At 39.6% G+C, this 14820-nt stretch overlaps 1 protein-coding gene across 2 annotated transcripts in view; it reads left to right on the top strand.

Annotated features, from left to right (window-relative positions):
• The window catches only part of COP13 (Proteasome component (PCI) domain protein), a 77048-nt gene extending 66029 nt beyond the window's left edge, over positions 1–11019 (top strand). For both annotated transcript variants that reach the window (XM_087667604.1, XM_087667605.1), the window contains exons 8-11: positions 9877–10035; positions 10129–10250; positions 10340–10412; positions 10532–11019. In XM_087667604.1, the coding sequence (XP_087523730.1) occupies positions 9877–10035; positions 10129–10250; positions 10340–10412; positions 10532–10606 (429 nt within the window). In that variant the 3' untranslated portion in view covers positions 10607–11019. The remainder of the gene's footprint in view (positions 1–9876; positions 10036–10128; positions 10251–10339; positions 10413–10531) is intronic.
• The last annotated feature ends 3801 nt before the right edge of the window (positions 11020–14820 follow it).

Here is a 14820-nt window from a genome sequence, read left to right as displayed (position 1 = left end):
ACCTTATTTAGAAAATGGGTTTCACGGTCCAATACTAATTCCTTTGGTGAACCAAATCGGCAAATAATCTACTCAAGCAGGAAGCTAGCAGTCTCCTTTGCATCGTCTTTCTTCGTCGCTCGTGCTTTTGACCACTTCATAAAATAGTCAGTTGCCACTATGATATATCTCTTCTGTGTAGAAGACAACGGGGTAATAGGACCCACAAAATCGATGCTCCACTTTTCGAATGGTAGTATAGCCATAATAGGAGTCAGTGGGCATTTCCTTTTCGCCCTACTGTCATGTCTTTGGTATATATCACATCTCTTGATATACTAAAATGAATCTTGGAAAATGGACGGCTACCAATATCTAGCTCTTTAAGCTTTTTGTGTAGTCAACCACCTAGCAAAGTGTCCTCCACAAGCAAAGTCATAGCACTCTTCCAAGATAAGTGGAACCTCGTCAGGCGTAACGCATCGACAATAAACATCATCAACCCCCTACTGATATAGTATTCTTGCAACCAAGGCAAATTTCAAAGCCTGCAGTCTAATTTTCCTCTTCTCTGATTTTGATAAAGTGGCTCCAATCTCTCCTGTGGATAAATAGTGCGTTATAGTAGCATACCAGGATGGAAGCCGGATCAATTTTTAATAGTCCCTCAATATCACTAACTTCAACCAAGATTTCCTTTGGTTCTCCGAAATCCATAAGACATTCAACAATGCCTTACAACTTTGGTGGCTTACTTTTAATTTCATAATGAAACTCTTGTAAAGTAATTAGTCATTTCGCTAGGCGATCAGGCGGCTGTAACTTGTTTAGCAACAATCTAAGTCCTTCCACCTTTGTATAAAATACTACCTTTTCATAGAGAATATAGTGCCTAAACTTTTTGGTCGCAAATACCATCCCAAGGTACAATATCTCCATGTATGTGTAATTAAGTTGAGATATTCCCAATTTACAACTAGCAAATGCTATTGGATGATACCATTTATCCTTCGAGATCTGGGCTAAACAACAGCTAATGCTATGCATTGTGGCTATTGAAAATATATAAAAAACCTCACCTCTTTTGGGTGCTTTCAGGACTGGTGCTTTTGCTAATTCCTACTTTATATCCTCGAAGGATACTTAACAAGGATCACTCCAAACAAACAGATAGTTAAAAGATAATAGATTCGTCAATGGCAACGTTCTTTCTGCAGTGCATTAGTAAATCGTCGATAATATCTCACTGATGACAGAAAGCTATGCACTTCTTTAGAAGTATGTGGTGGACTCATAGCGACAATAACCTTTATCTTTTCAGGTTTGGTCGCAATACCAGTTGAACTAACCTCATGACCCAATAGTAGTCCATAGGGCACTCCAAAGATGCACTTTCTCGGGTTAAGAGCAATGCAAAATTGTTTGCAATGCTCAAAACACTTCTTTAAAATAATCAGCATTATTTTCCTTATGGTGGCTGCCCTCTGATCGTTGATAAAGATTTTTAGCTCCTTGGGGGAAATATCACCAAAAGTCTTATCAACTGTACGATGCCAAGAACCCGGCGCATTGCATAGTTCAAATGCCATCACATGATATGCAAAGGTACCAAATACAATAATAAATGTCGTTTTCAGCTTATCTTTCTCTGCAACAGCTATTTGGTTATATCCAGTAAAGTAGTCCATAAATGAATAGACATCCCTATCCGTTAACTGATCTAAAATCTGATCAATGATTGGCAATGGATAGTAATCTTTAACCGTTTGTTTATTGAACTCCCTATAATCTACACAAAGCTGGATTTGATTGTTATTCTTTTTCCTAATGACCACTGGGGAACACCATTGTGTATGTTGTGTAGGAAATATCAAGCCAGTCTTACGCAATTTTTGTAACTTCTCCAATAGTTCGTCCCTAGGCTCAAAAGGTATATGTCTCACTTTTCTGTTGCATAGGACGGTTACATTTCTTCAAAGGAATAGTATGCACAACCAAACTGGGGAGAATACCCCTCAGCTCGTTATAACTCCAAGCAAAGATGTTGCGGAATTCTTGGATCAGGGACACAGTCCCTCCTCTCTTCAAGATTGAGCATAGCCCCTAATTTAATAGGTCGTGGATCATTCAACGTTCCGAGATCTAGCTCAATCACATTCGCGTCTCTTATTTTATCTTGAGCTTCAATCGGCTCATTTAGCGTCACTTGGTATATATCCTCTGTAGTGGACCCCTCTTTTGATTCATTGCTTGATGAAGTCTCACTGCCAGATGGTTCCTCTAATGTATCTAATTTTGACGAGGATAAATGAGCTCTCTTACTTTGAGAAGACTCGGGATATGTATCTACTACCACACAACTGGCACCTTTGCCAAAAATCAAATGACTAGTAGGTATATTCACTTGACAACAGTCGGATCGCAAGATCCATGGTCTTTCTAACAATACTTGATAGCTTGGCGGTCGTGCAAACCGAATAACCCTAAAGTTTACAGTGCATTCCACACTTGCAATAGTCGCATGGTTTTTAGTAATGTAATCTTTAGGTTGTCTTAAACTGTCATCAATCATTTAAAGAATTGTGGGGGCATGCTTTTAGATTTCTAATCCCAGCCTTTCCATCAATTCCGAACTCATGATTTTGATGGAGGATCTTGTGTCTACAATAGCATGATCCACTAATAATACATGAACATACGTTGCTACCCTTGGGCAATGATTTTCAAGATGCTCAAACCAATCCTCTCCCATACGAGCTATTGCTAAGGGCTCAACGATATACCCAATGCAAAGAATATTTTTAAATTCTTTACGCACTCTGGAGATAACTTGATCAATTGCAGGAGGTTCACATTAGGCTTTATGTCTCAAAGAGAACTCGCTAAATCAAACTCATGATAATTAGCAATGGTTCTCTTCTCTTGCTAGACCATTTTCTCCTTTGGCCTTTGAATTGGCTTTGGTGTCTCCTTTTTGGCTTTTACCTTTTTCTTTGGCAACTCGTTTAGAGGGTCAGCTTTGCCATTAGCAGCTTTTAGAGGACCGACTTCTACATTAGGGTTAAGGACTTGTGTTCCTTTATCATCCTATTTAGGGTTTGCCTTAGTAGGTTTTACATTATCCCTATTGCCTTCTTTAGCCTTTTGGCCTCTTGTAATGGCTCGCAAATTAGAAGCTTCAATGTTGTTAACACTCACAACTTCAATAAGGGTGACACCACTACCACTAGGCAACTCTTCTACAATAGCTTTCTCTCTTTGTAATATTTGCTTTGATCCATCATCCTGTTGGAGATTATTCCCTTGTGCTCGATGATTGACTTGATCTGGTTGTCTACTCCCCTGTTGCAGAGAACTAATCTTACTCTAACAAGTACTGGCTAGATGGCCGGACTTCTCTCACATATGTCACATGTAACATTAGGGCAATTCCTAGGAAAATGTTGGCCACCACACCATTTACAATTGAATCTTGAGGTGCATCCTCTTCAAGGCGTCGATCCCTATCGAATTCTGTTGTTTTAAAAGAAAATTGACATCAACAGCTATTTGCCTATATTATTTGGTGATCATGTTGATATTGTGCTTCATCATATCCTTAAGTTCGCCAAGGACATTCGATGCACTAGACTCATAGCTAGGATCATCTACGTGCTGTTCCATTGGTCTAACCACTTGATTATGGGTTGGCTATTGCTGATTAATTGGAACTACATTAGGATTTATCATTTGACTTCCATTATTTAGTGAAACCATCTAACTAGCCATTGGTATGGTCACATTGGGAGGAGCTGATAGCAAGGTTACATATTATATTATGCTTTCTCTCCCATTCGAGTTAGTCATAGCTATCCCTTGACTTCCATTGGTCAATGCTAAATTATTTTCAAGAACTAGACCCGCATTAAGATTGGTTCTAGAGGCATAGGCCGCTTATAGTCAAGATTCTACTTCCTCTGCTCGTCTAATAGCAGTGTCTATATTCGGCAAGGTGACACTACTCAATTGCACTTGAATATTGAAGTCCAAATCATGCAAAAAGTATTGCAGTTGGCAGTTGCTAGGATAGGGATAGAGGCTTGCAATTTGGGAAAGACCTCTTTTAACTTCTTAGCATATGCTCGGATATTCTCATGTGGCTCTTGATGTGTCACATTTATTATATGTAGCGAATATGGACCACCCCTTTAAGGGGTACATTTCCTTCGAAAGGCTATGTAAAATAAATCAATAGTGGTTATGGTTTTGGCCTCTAGGGTGTGATACCATACTGCAGCTTTTCCTTTGAGAGTCGTATTAAAGAACGTCATTAAATGTCCTTCATCCTGGATATGACAGTTAAACATCAACTTTTGCAACTCCCTAATGTGGAGCTCCGCATCCTCCTCCACTAATCCATTTAAAGATGGGTAGGGAGAAACCTAAGGTTAGCAAATCCATCGTTCCAACAGGAATTGCGATAGGTTGCACCATAATGACGATTGGATTTGCAATAGGATTTGATGAAGGTGGGCTTACAACCACACTTGATGTAGGTTGACTTACTGGGGGAAGGGGAGTACTAGAGCTTCCTCCTTCCAATGGACTACTTGTGGCTCGAGAACCACTACATCCACTCCCTCGTAGGAATATTGGACTACTATGTTGAGGGGAATACCTCCTCAAGATCTCGGCATGTTGCCTAGCTCTTTCTTGCTTTTGGATTTCAACTAGACGGTGTTTATCAGTAAACAATGAATCAATCTCAGTGTCCTTTAGCATAAACTGGCTAAATGGTCCCTGGACAACCAAGATTCCAGGACTTCCACTTATAAGCGGCTCTCGGCAAATGCACCACCCGTCAGGACCCAAAATGAGCTTGACACTGACTCTCTAGGCACTAGCCGAGCATCTCTACACTCAAAGAACATACCCTCTCGGCCTCGTTGCCAGGAGCGTCTAAGGGACACATTGCCCTAACTTTTGTTGTAAATTTCACGTTTGTTTTGGATTGTAATCCAACGATTAAGCCTTCCCCATACTCCTCAGAGGGAGTCCCTACACATATCGTTGTAAAACACCAGGTAAGGACAAACAGAGGAGGCACCTCTTGGTTGAATGCCGCAGCCCCATTGTGGCTCTCCTACACCTCAGGGATTAGCCCCTCGATATGCCGCTAACACAAATAGCACGTACGTCATAAACTTCACTCTTGTTTTCAAACGTTCCAGGAGATATATTTTTCTCACTAAATAGTACCTAAGGAAACCGATCGTCTAAACCTACAGCTTAGAATATCTCACATACTCAACGTAGGTCATATGTATGAATACAATTGCAATGCATCCAGTAATGATACCATGAATTGCGTGTAATGCAATTGTGTATGAACCACAGTGCTCAATCATTTTATCATTTAAAAATTAGGATTATGAGGTGCAAATACATTTCTTTCAATGATTTTAATCGATACGTAATGTTGTGTTGCTAAGGGTTAGCACCGAGCATTCTCGTGCTACTAGACCCTCTTAAACCTCCTATGTGTCACGTATCAGCAAAAGATCAGAATTCAAAATCTTATCAGCGATTAGTCACCCTCAAAACCCCTCCTTCCTATCGCTTAGGTTATACATGTATTGATAGGTGTAGGAAGTATTTTTTATGTGTGTGTTTTTTTAAAATAAAAGCGATAGAGACTTCACTTTAACACAAAGACAAGGTTGAACTGAAGGTTGAACTGAGGCTCATCGCTCATGCTCAAGCCATGTTACACATCCACACACATAAATCTTATTTTTCCTTATTTTTTCGAATGCAAAAAACTTATATATTTTTTATTTTTTCTATTTTTTATTTATTTATGCATAAATATGATATTTTTTGATTTTTTGGTTTGGATTGTTAATGTGTATTGAGAAATAATTTTATATCATTTTAATTCCACACGAACCTCATGAACACCACAAAAAGCCCAAAATTGACCATTTTTCTTTAAATAGTGTAGTCGCGGGTTTTGCGTTTTTTGTAGAAATTATTATGTGATTGAGTTTTCTTATTTTTTTCAGCATCTTTGATAAATTATAGCATTAACAACAAAGCCAACCATTCCCAAGCAATTTCAACCAAAATCTATCATAAAACAAGTAGAATGATCGCTTACGTATAAAAACACGCTTTTTGAGACTCGTATTTCAAGGTTGGGAGGCCGTTGATGCTCTTTCTTGGCCACTGACCCTTTTTCACATCCCAATTACGATCCTTTGCGCTCCAGCACTATCACTCTATCAATATCTTTAATCAACCCCCCCCCCCCCCCCCCCCCCCCCCCCCCCCCCCCCCCTCATAGAATCAAGCATGTGAATGGGCAGCAAGAGAAGAGAGAAGAGAGGAGAGAGAAAGTCTAAGAAATCGGAGTTTCATTTTTTTGATTACATTTCACATGCTTACAGTCAAAATCTTGCTGTTGGCATGTAGATTAGGCTTCCATCTCTCTCTCTCTTGATCAGGTGTATTGAAGAGGCACAAATTCATCCAGAAACGGGGCGCAAAACAGAAAACGCCCCCTTCTCTTGTCGGCAAGAATTTACATGTTTTTTTCATTTACATTTCATTTCATGTCATTTATCAAATGTCCACTTTGAAAAAACCACTTTCCCATTGCTCCATGAGGGTTTATGACCTATTTGGAGGGGCAAACAGGACTTTAAATTGCGATGCAATTGGACGGTTGGCTCTGTGATGTTAAAATCTATAAATCTTGACTCCGTCGAGCACTTTCGGGCTTCCGAATCACATAGTTGCTTTAGAGTGCTAAACCTTGTAGGGATTAAATTGGGGGTCAAACAACCTTCGATAGATGAACGGAGACTTGCGTTGGATTTTTGGCGTCGAAATCCACTTAGGAAAAATTTAGCTCAACCATCCTCCACCGTTCAATTTTGCATGAAAATTTGGTCCTTGACGCCTCCTGGCCACTTTTCCGTTCCAAGAATAGGCTCAAACGCTTTAAAATGGGTCCCAAAATCTAGCTCTCATGCACCTCTACCTAGGATTTTTCCTAGGTGTCTCGAGAAACCCTAGATTACAATTACGAGAAATTCAGGGAATGTTGAAGCCTCTTAGCATCTGGAAAGATAAAAAATAATGACCTTGAAAATTGTAATGCCCCTTAAAAAATCAGTAGGTCCTCAAAATAGAAGGACTATCCATGGGAGGGCAGCCATCAGCAGTAAAAAAATCGCAAGGTTTCAAGAGTTCGAAATTGTGACCGGTTCTCATCGAAGGCAACAGAGAGTTCATGGGCAGGATGGAGGATTGAAGAGACTCTTGTCCACCCTGCTAGGCATCTCATGACTGAGCGGTGTGAACTAATTGGAATTCATATAGCCTGTACTCATTGACTGCCTGATGGCTGTTATCTATCTTAGGTTTGGAAGTGAAGCTGGCAGGGTAGGTGGAGGTGAGGTGTTTGGTTATGAGTGGAGACATAATGGCTCTTGCAACATTAGTGGTTTGGAGTAGCAGCTCAATGACTTGAGCATGGGTTCTGGCTCAAGAACTTGAGCATGATGGTATTCTACATAGAAATCTCTGTTAGTAATAAAAGGCGCAATCTAATCTACAGCACAAGTTCTTATCATGGACCTTTGAGAGTTGTTTTCATATCTTATAATGGTCAATTAAACACCGTTGCATTTTGTAGTGTAGGTCTGCTTCTTAGCTCAGCCATCAAAAGTAAATCTCCATTCAGTTGTGTTATTACTTCCAAAGGTGGAATTCGTTTTGCATGCCACATGAAGCATCATTTATAAAGTTTTTCTTTCAGCTGAGAGAATGGCATTATCCAAGCATTTAAAGAGCCTATATTCTTTGTAGAGGGCCCTTCAACTGGTGTAGATAGTAGAGTCTTGACAAAGGCAAGCATTATAAACATGTTTACATCTTGAAAAGCCAAGGGTGCATGCACTTTCATCTTTTAAATGATCAAGGATGCCATCACATCTAGGTTAGGCTAAGCGATGTGGTTTCCACGGAGCTGATTTTGACCATTGATTTCATCAATTTCTTTTTTGTAAAATAAAATGTGGCTAATTACATCACTCAGAAAACTGAAAACTTAAAAGAGCTCAACAATTGAGATTCCACTACATAGGATCCCGTGTAGTCTACTAAACCACAACTCTAACTGTTGGTTGCTGTAACAGAAGGTTTGATTGGAAATATAGAGACTTTAATGTCTAAATTCAATGTGGGTAGTCGACAGTTAGCCTAAACTCTTTCATGGTTGAATTTCAAAAGAGTCTGAATCCTTTTAGGATGGTGGTGTCCAGGCATTAAACCCGACTATTGACGGTAGGCAAAAGGACATTTGATGTCGCAACCTAATGTGGACATCAGACATTTGGCGTAAACCCCTACATGGATAGTGGACAAAAAAAAGAATGTGTAAATCCAGCAATGGGAGTAGGCTAAGTAAAGATGAAACTCCAGTTGGGGTTATTTCTCATATTTGACCAAGAAAGGCAGTCCAATTACCAGAAAGTCCTATTTTTGAAAGGCGCTAGATGGCAGGCATGTGACATTGCATGCTACAGCGGTGTAAACACAGCAATGATATGAAACATAGTCACCATGCTCACTGACTCTATTATACCCAAATGTGTGGCTTCTGTCAGTGCTTACACGTCACCATGCATGAGCACATGTCTACCTATTCAGGTAGGCTAGCCAAAACACTTTGGTGAAGTTAGAAGACACACTTAGCTATCTCACTGCCCACCCTATAAAGGTTCACCCAAAAGGCTGAATGTGTGGTGTGTTGGTCCTTATTACCATGCATGAGCATGCCTACCTCTTTAGGTGGGCAGCTTTAGTGAATTACCATGCATGAGCATGCCTACCTACTTAGGTGGGCAGCTTTAGTGAAGTCAAAGTCTAAAGAAGTCAACTGCCTCCACTCATTTTGGCTCCTAGTGATTACAAGATCCTCCATGTAGAAGATATTCAAAGTCACCAATCCAACCTCCACTTGCTAGCAAGGTTTGGTGCATATTGTGAAGAAGATGAAGCAAACTCTTTGGTTGAAGGATTCCACATCAAGGAAGGAAAAATGATTCCATTCCCTTGGCCAGGCACATGCAAGTCCTATTCTACTCCCTTCAGAACAGTCCATAGTCTTTGGTGTTGGCAGTTGAACAATGCAGCTAGCAATTCAGTTGGCTATGTCTGTCCTCAGAACAATCAATCATCCCCTAGCTGAATCATGAAGAGTGTTGGCCTGGCAGAATAGCCTCCTAAATGTGGCAGCTGCCAGCACAAAAACATGCTTGATGCCAGCCATGCAGCTTCATATTGCAAGCAGGTTTTGAGCATGGTGTGCTGAAGCTCCTCAACGCATTCCTTCACATTGGCATGTCTAGGGTGAAGGATTGGGAGTTCCTTGAGGAGAGACAGGCCGGTCTGCCATGCTGGGTACTGTGGGTGTTAACTAGGCTTAGTGTGAAGCTGCCTGCCAAACAATGGGATGGATATGCATCTTAGATGTGAAATGATCTGCACTTGGCTCAAAGTCAGGTTCCCATGCACAGATGTCAGAAGTTGCTGTACAAACATGCTTCAATGTCCTAAAAGGGTATCACAATCTTTGACAAGCTGAGTTCTGGTGTTGGCTTTAATTGAATGTATGTAGACATTGCTCATATTATGTTTGACTTGAATCTGCACTGTTTATGCATTGCACTTGACTGTACTTTTTTTTCCTAATTGCGGTTTTGAGTTTGCAAGCATCTTTAGTCATTGACAAAAGGAAATGACTTTGCTGTTTCATCATCGGGCATTTAACAGTTCCTGCTTGTGATGTGATTTTCTCGTTGTTTTTCAGAATCCTGGGTTTTATACATGAGCACTTTTTTGGTGCAGGATAGCAATCTGGGCTTGGCAAAGCAAGTGATTTCTTCTTTATACAAGCGGAATATACAGCGATTAACACAAACTTTTGTGACTCTTTCTCTTCAAGATATTGCTGATTCCGTTCAACTAGAAAGCCCAAAGGAAGCAGAGTTATACATCCTGCGTATGGTATGTGTCGTTTGTGTGAGCTTGTTTATTCAACACTGTAAATGTAGAAGGGGGACTGTATGAGAAGCAAATTTGTTGTGTTATTGATGGCAGATCCAGGATGGAGAAATTTTTGCTACTATCAATCAAAAGGATGGTATGGTGTGTTTCCAAGAAGATCCGGAGCAATATAAGACAACAGAGATGGCCCAAAAATTGGATTCAACAATTCGACAGTAAGAAGTTTTCATGAGCAAAACACAAACATGAGAAGGTAGTGGTGTCCTGTGGTTTTAACTCCCTGAGCTGTCTTGCATACCCACAGAATTATGTCCTTGGAGAAGAAGGTTACCATGATGGATGAGCAAATATCCTGTGACCATGCCTATCTTAGCAGGGTTCGTACCATGTTTATGAGATGATGTCCAGCTGTTAAACAACGGTGTCTTAGTTTTTTTTTAGTCTTCTTGTATTCAAGGAACTATGTATTGCTGCCTGACAGTGTTAGGGATTGCAGGTGGGTAAGGATCGTGCACGATATGACCTGGAGGATTATGACCTTGTTCCCCAGAAAATGTTCCAAAACATGTGAAGTGTGGTAGAACGAGGATTCATCGCATGATGTCATGTGTGCATATCCAGATTCAATCAACATAAACAAATTAGAGTTCTGAAATTCTACAAAAGCCCACCTTCCATTTTACGCTTACAGGTGTTGTGAGATTATGATCAATAGGGTGATGAAGTCTGGACAGAGCTCCACTGTATGACTAAATTTATAGCATGGTGATTTTTGCTGAGATATTGGGAACAGGAAATCAAAGTAATGAACATAATCAAAGATGGGTCTCCATGGTGGAGCTCTTGTAAGGCGCACAATTTAACAGGCTGGAAAAGTATTGAGCCAAGTAGTGTTGATCTGTTCAATGGAAGATCACTAAATATAGTGTCCTTTAATAAAAAAAAGACCCACAAATGTTTTGAGACCATGTCAATTTCAGTGCCATATGTAGTTTTTTGCATTCTCTCTATTTTCATTTGCTGATACCTAGTGCACCTCTAACATGGCTATATTTTCAGCATTTCTCCATATCCATGGATATTTTCCAGGCTTTTAATGTAGTTATAAGAAATTGTTATTAGATTATTTCAGGTCAGACCTAATATTTTCTTAGTGTAGGTCGCTAGTTCACTGAAAGTCCTATTTATAGGACAACTCGCCAGGGTGGAACTCAGTTACAGTCATCAATAAGTCTTCTGTATCCAGTCTTCTACTGAACTTACAAATTCGGTAAAACTCTAAAGCTCACCAATGATCATGCTCAAACTTTTTGCTAAACCCTCCATACTTCCATGGGTACACGTAAGTGGAGGGTGGAAGGTTATTCACACTCATCTGGTTACTCTTGCACTAAGGATGCATCTTCAAGTGGAAATGGTGGCTACCCAAATATGCAAAACCTGTGACAATCAATCCCAATGGGAAAGGCTTTGTTTCCTTGCTGGTCTTCAACGCTTTTAGTCCTTTCGTCCTTGAAAAGAAGTCCAAGGGAAGAGCAAATAAATTTGGAGTGTGAAAGGAGGTTTTCCCCAATCTAGCTATACTAGAGTCCAGTTGAAGGGGAAAGAGAGAATAAGAAATCCACAACCAAACTTGTTCGAGTGCGATGGGATGCTAACAAAGGAATGGATTTACTGAATGTCATTGAAGTGGGTGGAGATCCTAGAACTCCCCCAAAGCCGAAAAGCAATCAAAGCAACGGTCACATGTTTTAATTTACAGAATTAACATGAGGAACTATGATTTTAAAGCTCCGATGGAAGTACTAGCAAGGGGTAGCTCGCCTTGGATGTTGAAGTTCCTCCACGTTCCAAAGTTGGCTCTTGGAAAGAACATAAGGGGGTTTGTATTGATAGGGTTCTACCAATGTGAGAACTTAATGTTTTAGATAGCTCAAGCTGTCATCTCGAGAAAACTAACCAAACAATTAGGAAAAATGGTCAATGAAGGTAGATAGTGTAGTACTTGCCCTTCTCGGAGAAATAGCACATCTAATAGTGTTTTAACGAGCATCATAATTTAGGAGATTGAAGGGGTTTTATTAACTTAGTGCAAGGTATTCACAATCCCCAAGATAGTGGTACAAGAAAGGATTCCAAATTATGTGAATTGTAATGCTTAAAATTTGGGAGTAAACATTTGACTTTTGTAAAGTGCTTATAAACTACAAAGCTAATCATAAAGGTAGTGGGCAATGGAATCCATAAGACAATACTACAGATGTACCCTACAAACCATACGAGTGGCACATGTGACCAATACTACTCGTTGAGAAACCTATTCATTAGGTTTATTTCATTACTTTAGTTCCTATTTTGGTTTCCATTTAAAACCTCAAAAAGGCTTAATTTTTATCGTTAGTTGTAGTGTTTAGGTGCCACCTAAGAGAGCTGGGTCACCACCCAAGAGACTTCAGTGGGCACCTACTTGAGAGAGTTGGAGCACCACTCCAAATAGTTCGTTCCTATAAACACGTCAAGGACTCCACTTGTTTGAGACTCCACACATTCATTCATCTTGACGTGTAAGTCATTCTCTTCCACATTCTTCTCCTCTCCAGCCTCCGCATTGCTTCTCACACTTGCAAGGACATTGCAACGTGTGGCTCGTGCTTCCCTAACGTTAGGTGCCATGTTTCTCTTGCAGATCGTGTTTTGGTTGCAATCTTCATCATCCAGTTGTCGATCATTCCTTGGTGACCTCTCTCCTGTGTGTTGGCGTTAGTCTTTCGGCTATGCTTTGTAGTCTAGATGCATCTTGCTCCCTTCTGTCATCCCCCATCACCCATTGTTAGTGTTGGGGTTGTGTTTTGCATTCTTCACCCTTAGTGACTTCGGCAATGGTGGTGAGCTCTTGATTTTCTTCAAATTTGGTATATATTGCATATACCCAATCCATAAAATCTAGAGGTAATGACAAAAGAGATTGCACAATGTTTGATTAGACACCGCATTCTTCGTGTAATTGATTCTTGTGCTGGCAATTACCTAATTATTGTATGGGTGGAGGGATGTTTAATAACATGCTTCCATTGATACTTTTAGGGCTTATAGAATTTGCATGTTGAGTTTACACGTCGTCCATTTTAGATGCATTATCTTTTTCCAATTTTGAGTCAATTGAGCATGAAAAAAGGATAGCCAACTATTTTTCCTTCAAATAAATAGAAAACAGCCTCACAATGGTACACTTATCTTCGAAGGACAAAGATGACATTTAGGCGCATGGTAGGAAGCATTAATAACCAAGGATGCTTCTTCTTCCATAAATTCAACACAATGAAGCTTGTCTTGCTAGTAGGCGATAATGGATTGATGTTAAGACCACCATGTAGCTTTGGAGAGCTCAACTTATTCACTACTAGTAGTCTTTCGCTTTTCTTCTATGATGTTGTTTTTTAACATGTCTCAATAACCTTGACATGAATGCATTAAGATCCATAGTTTCTCCTTATGATATGGAAAAGAAATAATTGTAACTAAACCACGAACATAAGTCGCACTATTTAGAGATGAGCACGTAGAGGCTATGCAGACAACTTCCAATAGTCAACACTCAATAAATATTGCCCACTCTATTTTTTTCTTAGCTAACTCTTATTGGTCCAAAGGATCCTCCAAATGATTCCTAAGGGAATTTCACCAATACAATTGTTCTCAATCATGAAAAACATGAAAACCAAGCTCTCTTTCAAAGATCTATAACATTATTCTAGAGCCATACCTTGTCAATCATGAAAAGCAATCAAAAAATCCCGAATAAGCCCTTGAAGAACTCAACCATAAGACTATCCCAATGGAGTGATTTCCATTTGCCCAGGTAGTACAATGCAACTTCCAACTCAACCATAGAAAAAAGGATCTTTTAGCGCCAAGGAATTTATTGGATCTAAAATTGTGTGAGCATGTCACAACAATTCCACTCTAGCCATCGCATGGTACTTCCCTTTGATTTGATGTAGGCTTCTATAAATTCTTTGGATGAATATGATTCATCTAAAATTGTTTTTCTAAATTTTTTGTAACGGACTATTTTGCAAGTTTACAATCATCACTTTTTATATGATAGTATGTTGCATGAATGATAACGTATTGTTTGGTATCCTCTAGTTCTCAAAAAATATGAATTGCTTGCCATCAGTACATGATTCACCATCATTCTTTCTTCATGATGAGCCAATGCCCATAGTTATGATTTACTATTTGCATATGTTGTAAGCAAATATCCACATTCTCATAAACTTGATCATGCAGTGGAAGGATTACTTCTTGGATTATTTGATTGAATGCATCATGCTCATCACTTCTAGATCCTATCCTCAAAGTATGCTCTAGTTTTCTCTCTCTCAAGGTTGAGGCATGCATAGTACTAGTAAAACATATATGTGGCATAATCCTTCACAATCTCAACCATGATAGCCTTGATTTGTCATTTCAAAACATCCATAACGCATAAGACCTCTCCTAGGTATCTAGATGAGCAATAAACAACACAATCATTAAAGTATCACAAACACAAAAAGCTGAGCCTCTCTCAGCTTTCACAACCACATATGTGAACCTAACATAGTCCTTGTTGCAATACGTTATAGTTGAGGGTTAAAGCATGTACATGTCGTAGTCTAAAAACCATAAATAACACACACAACCCTAAATATATAGTAGCACACACTGATCGCTTGACCCACAACCTCAAACATAGTCCAATACACTTGTGAATTGCTCAAATGCCTCATTAATATGGTA

This window comes from Lygodium microphyllum, chromosome 26 (genome assembly GCF_053477565.2).
Source record: "Lygodium microphyllum isolate KBCC chromosome 26, Lygodium_microphyllum_v1.1.10, whole genome shotgun sequence".
Lineage (NCBI taxonomy): Eukaryota > Viridiplantae > Streptophyta > Polypodiopsida > Schizaeales > Lygodiaceae > Lygodium > Lygodium microphyllum.
Note: the sequence above shows the minus strand (reverse complement) of the source record. Positions and strands in the feature narration are given on the sequence as shown.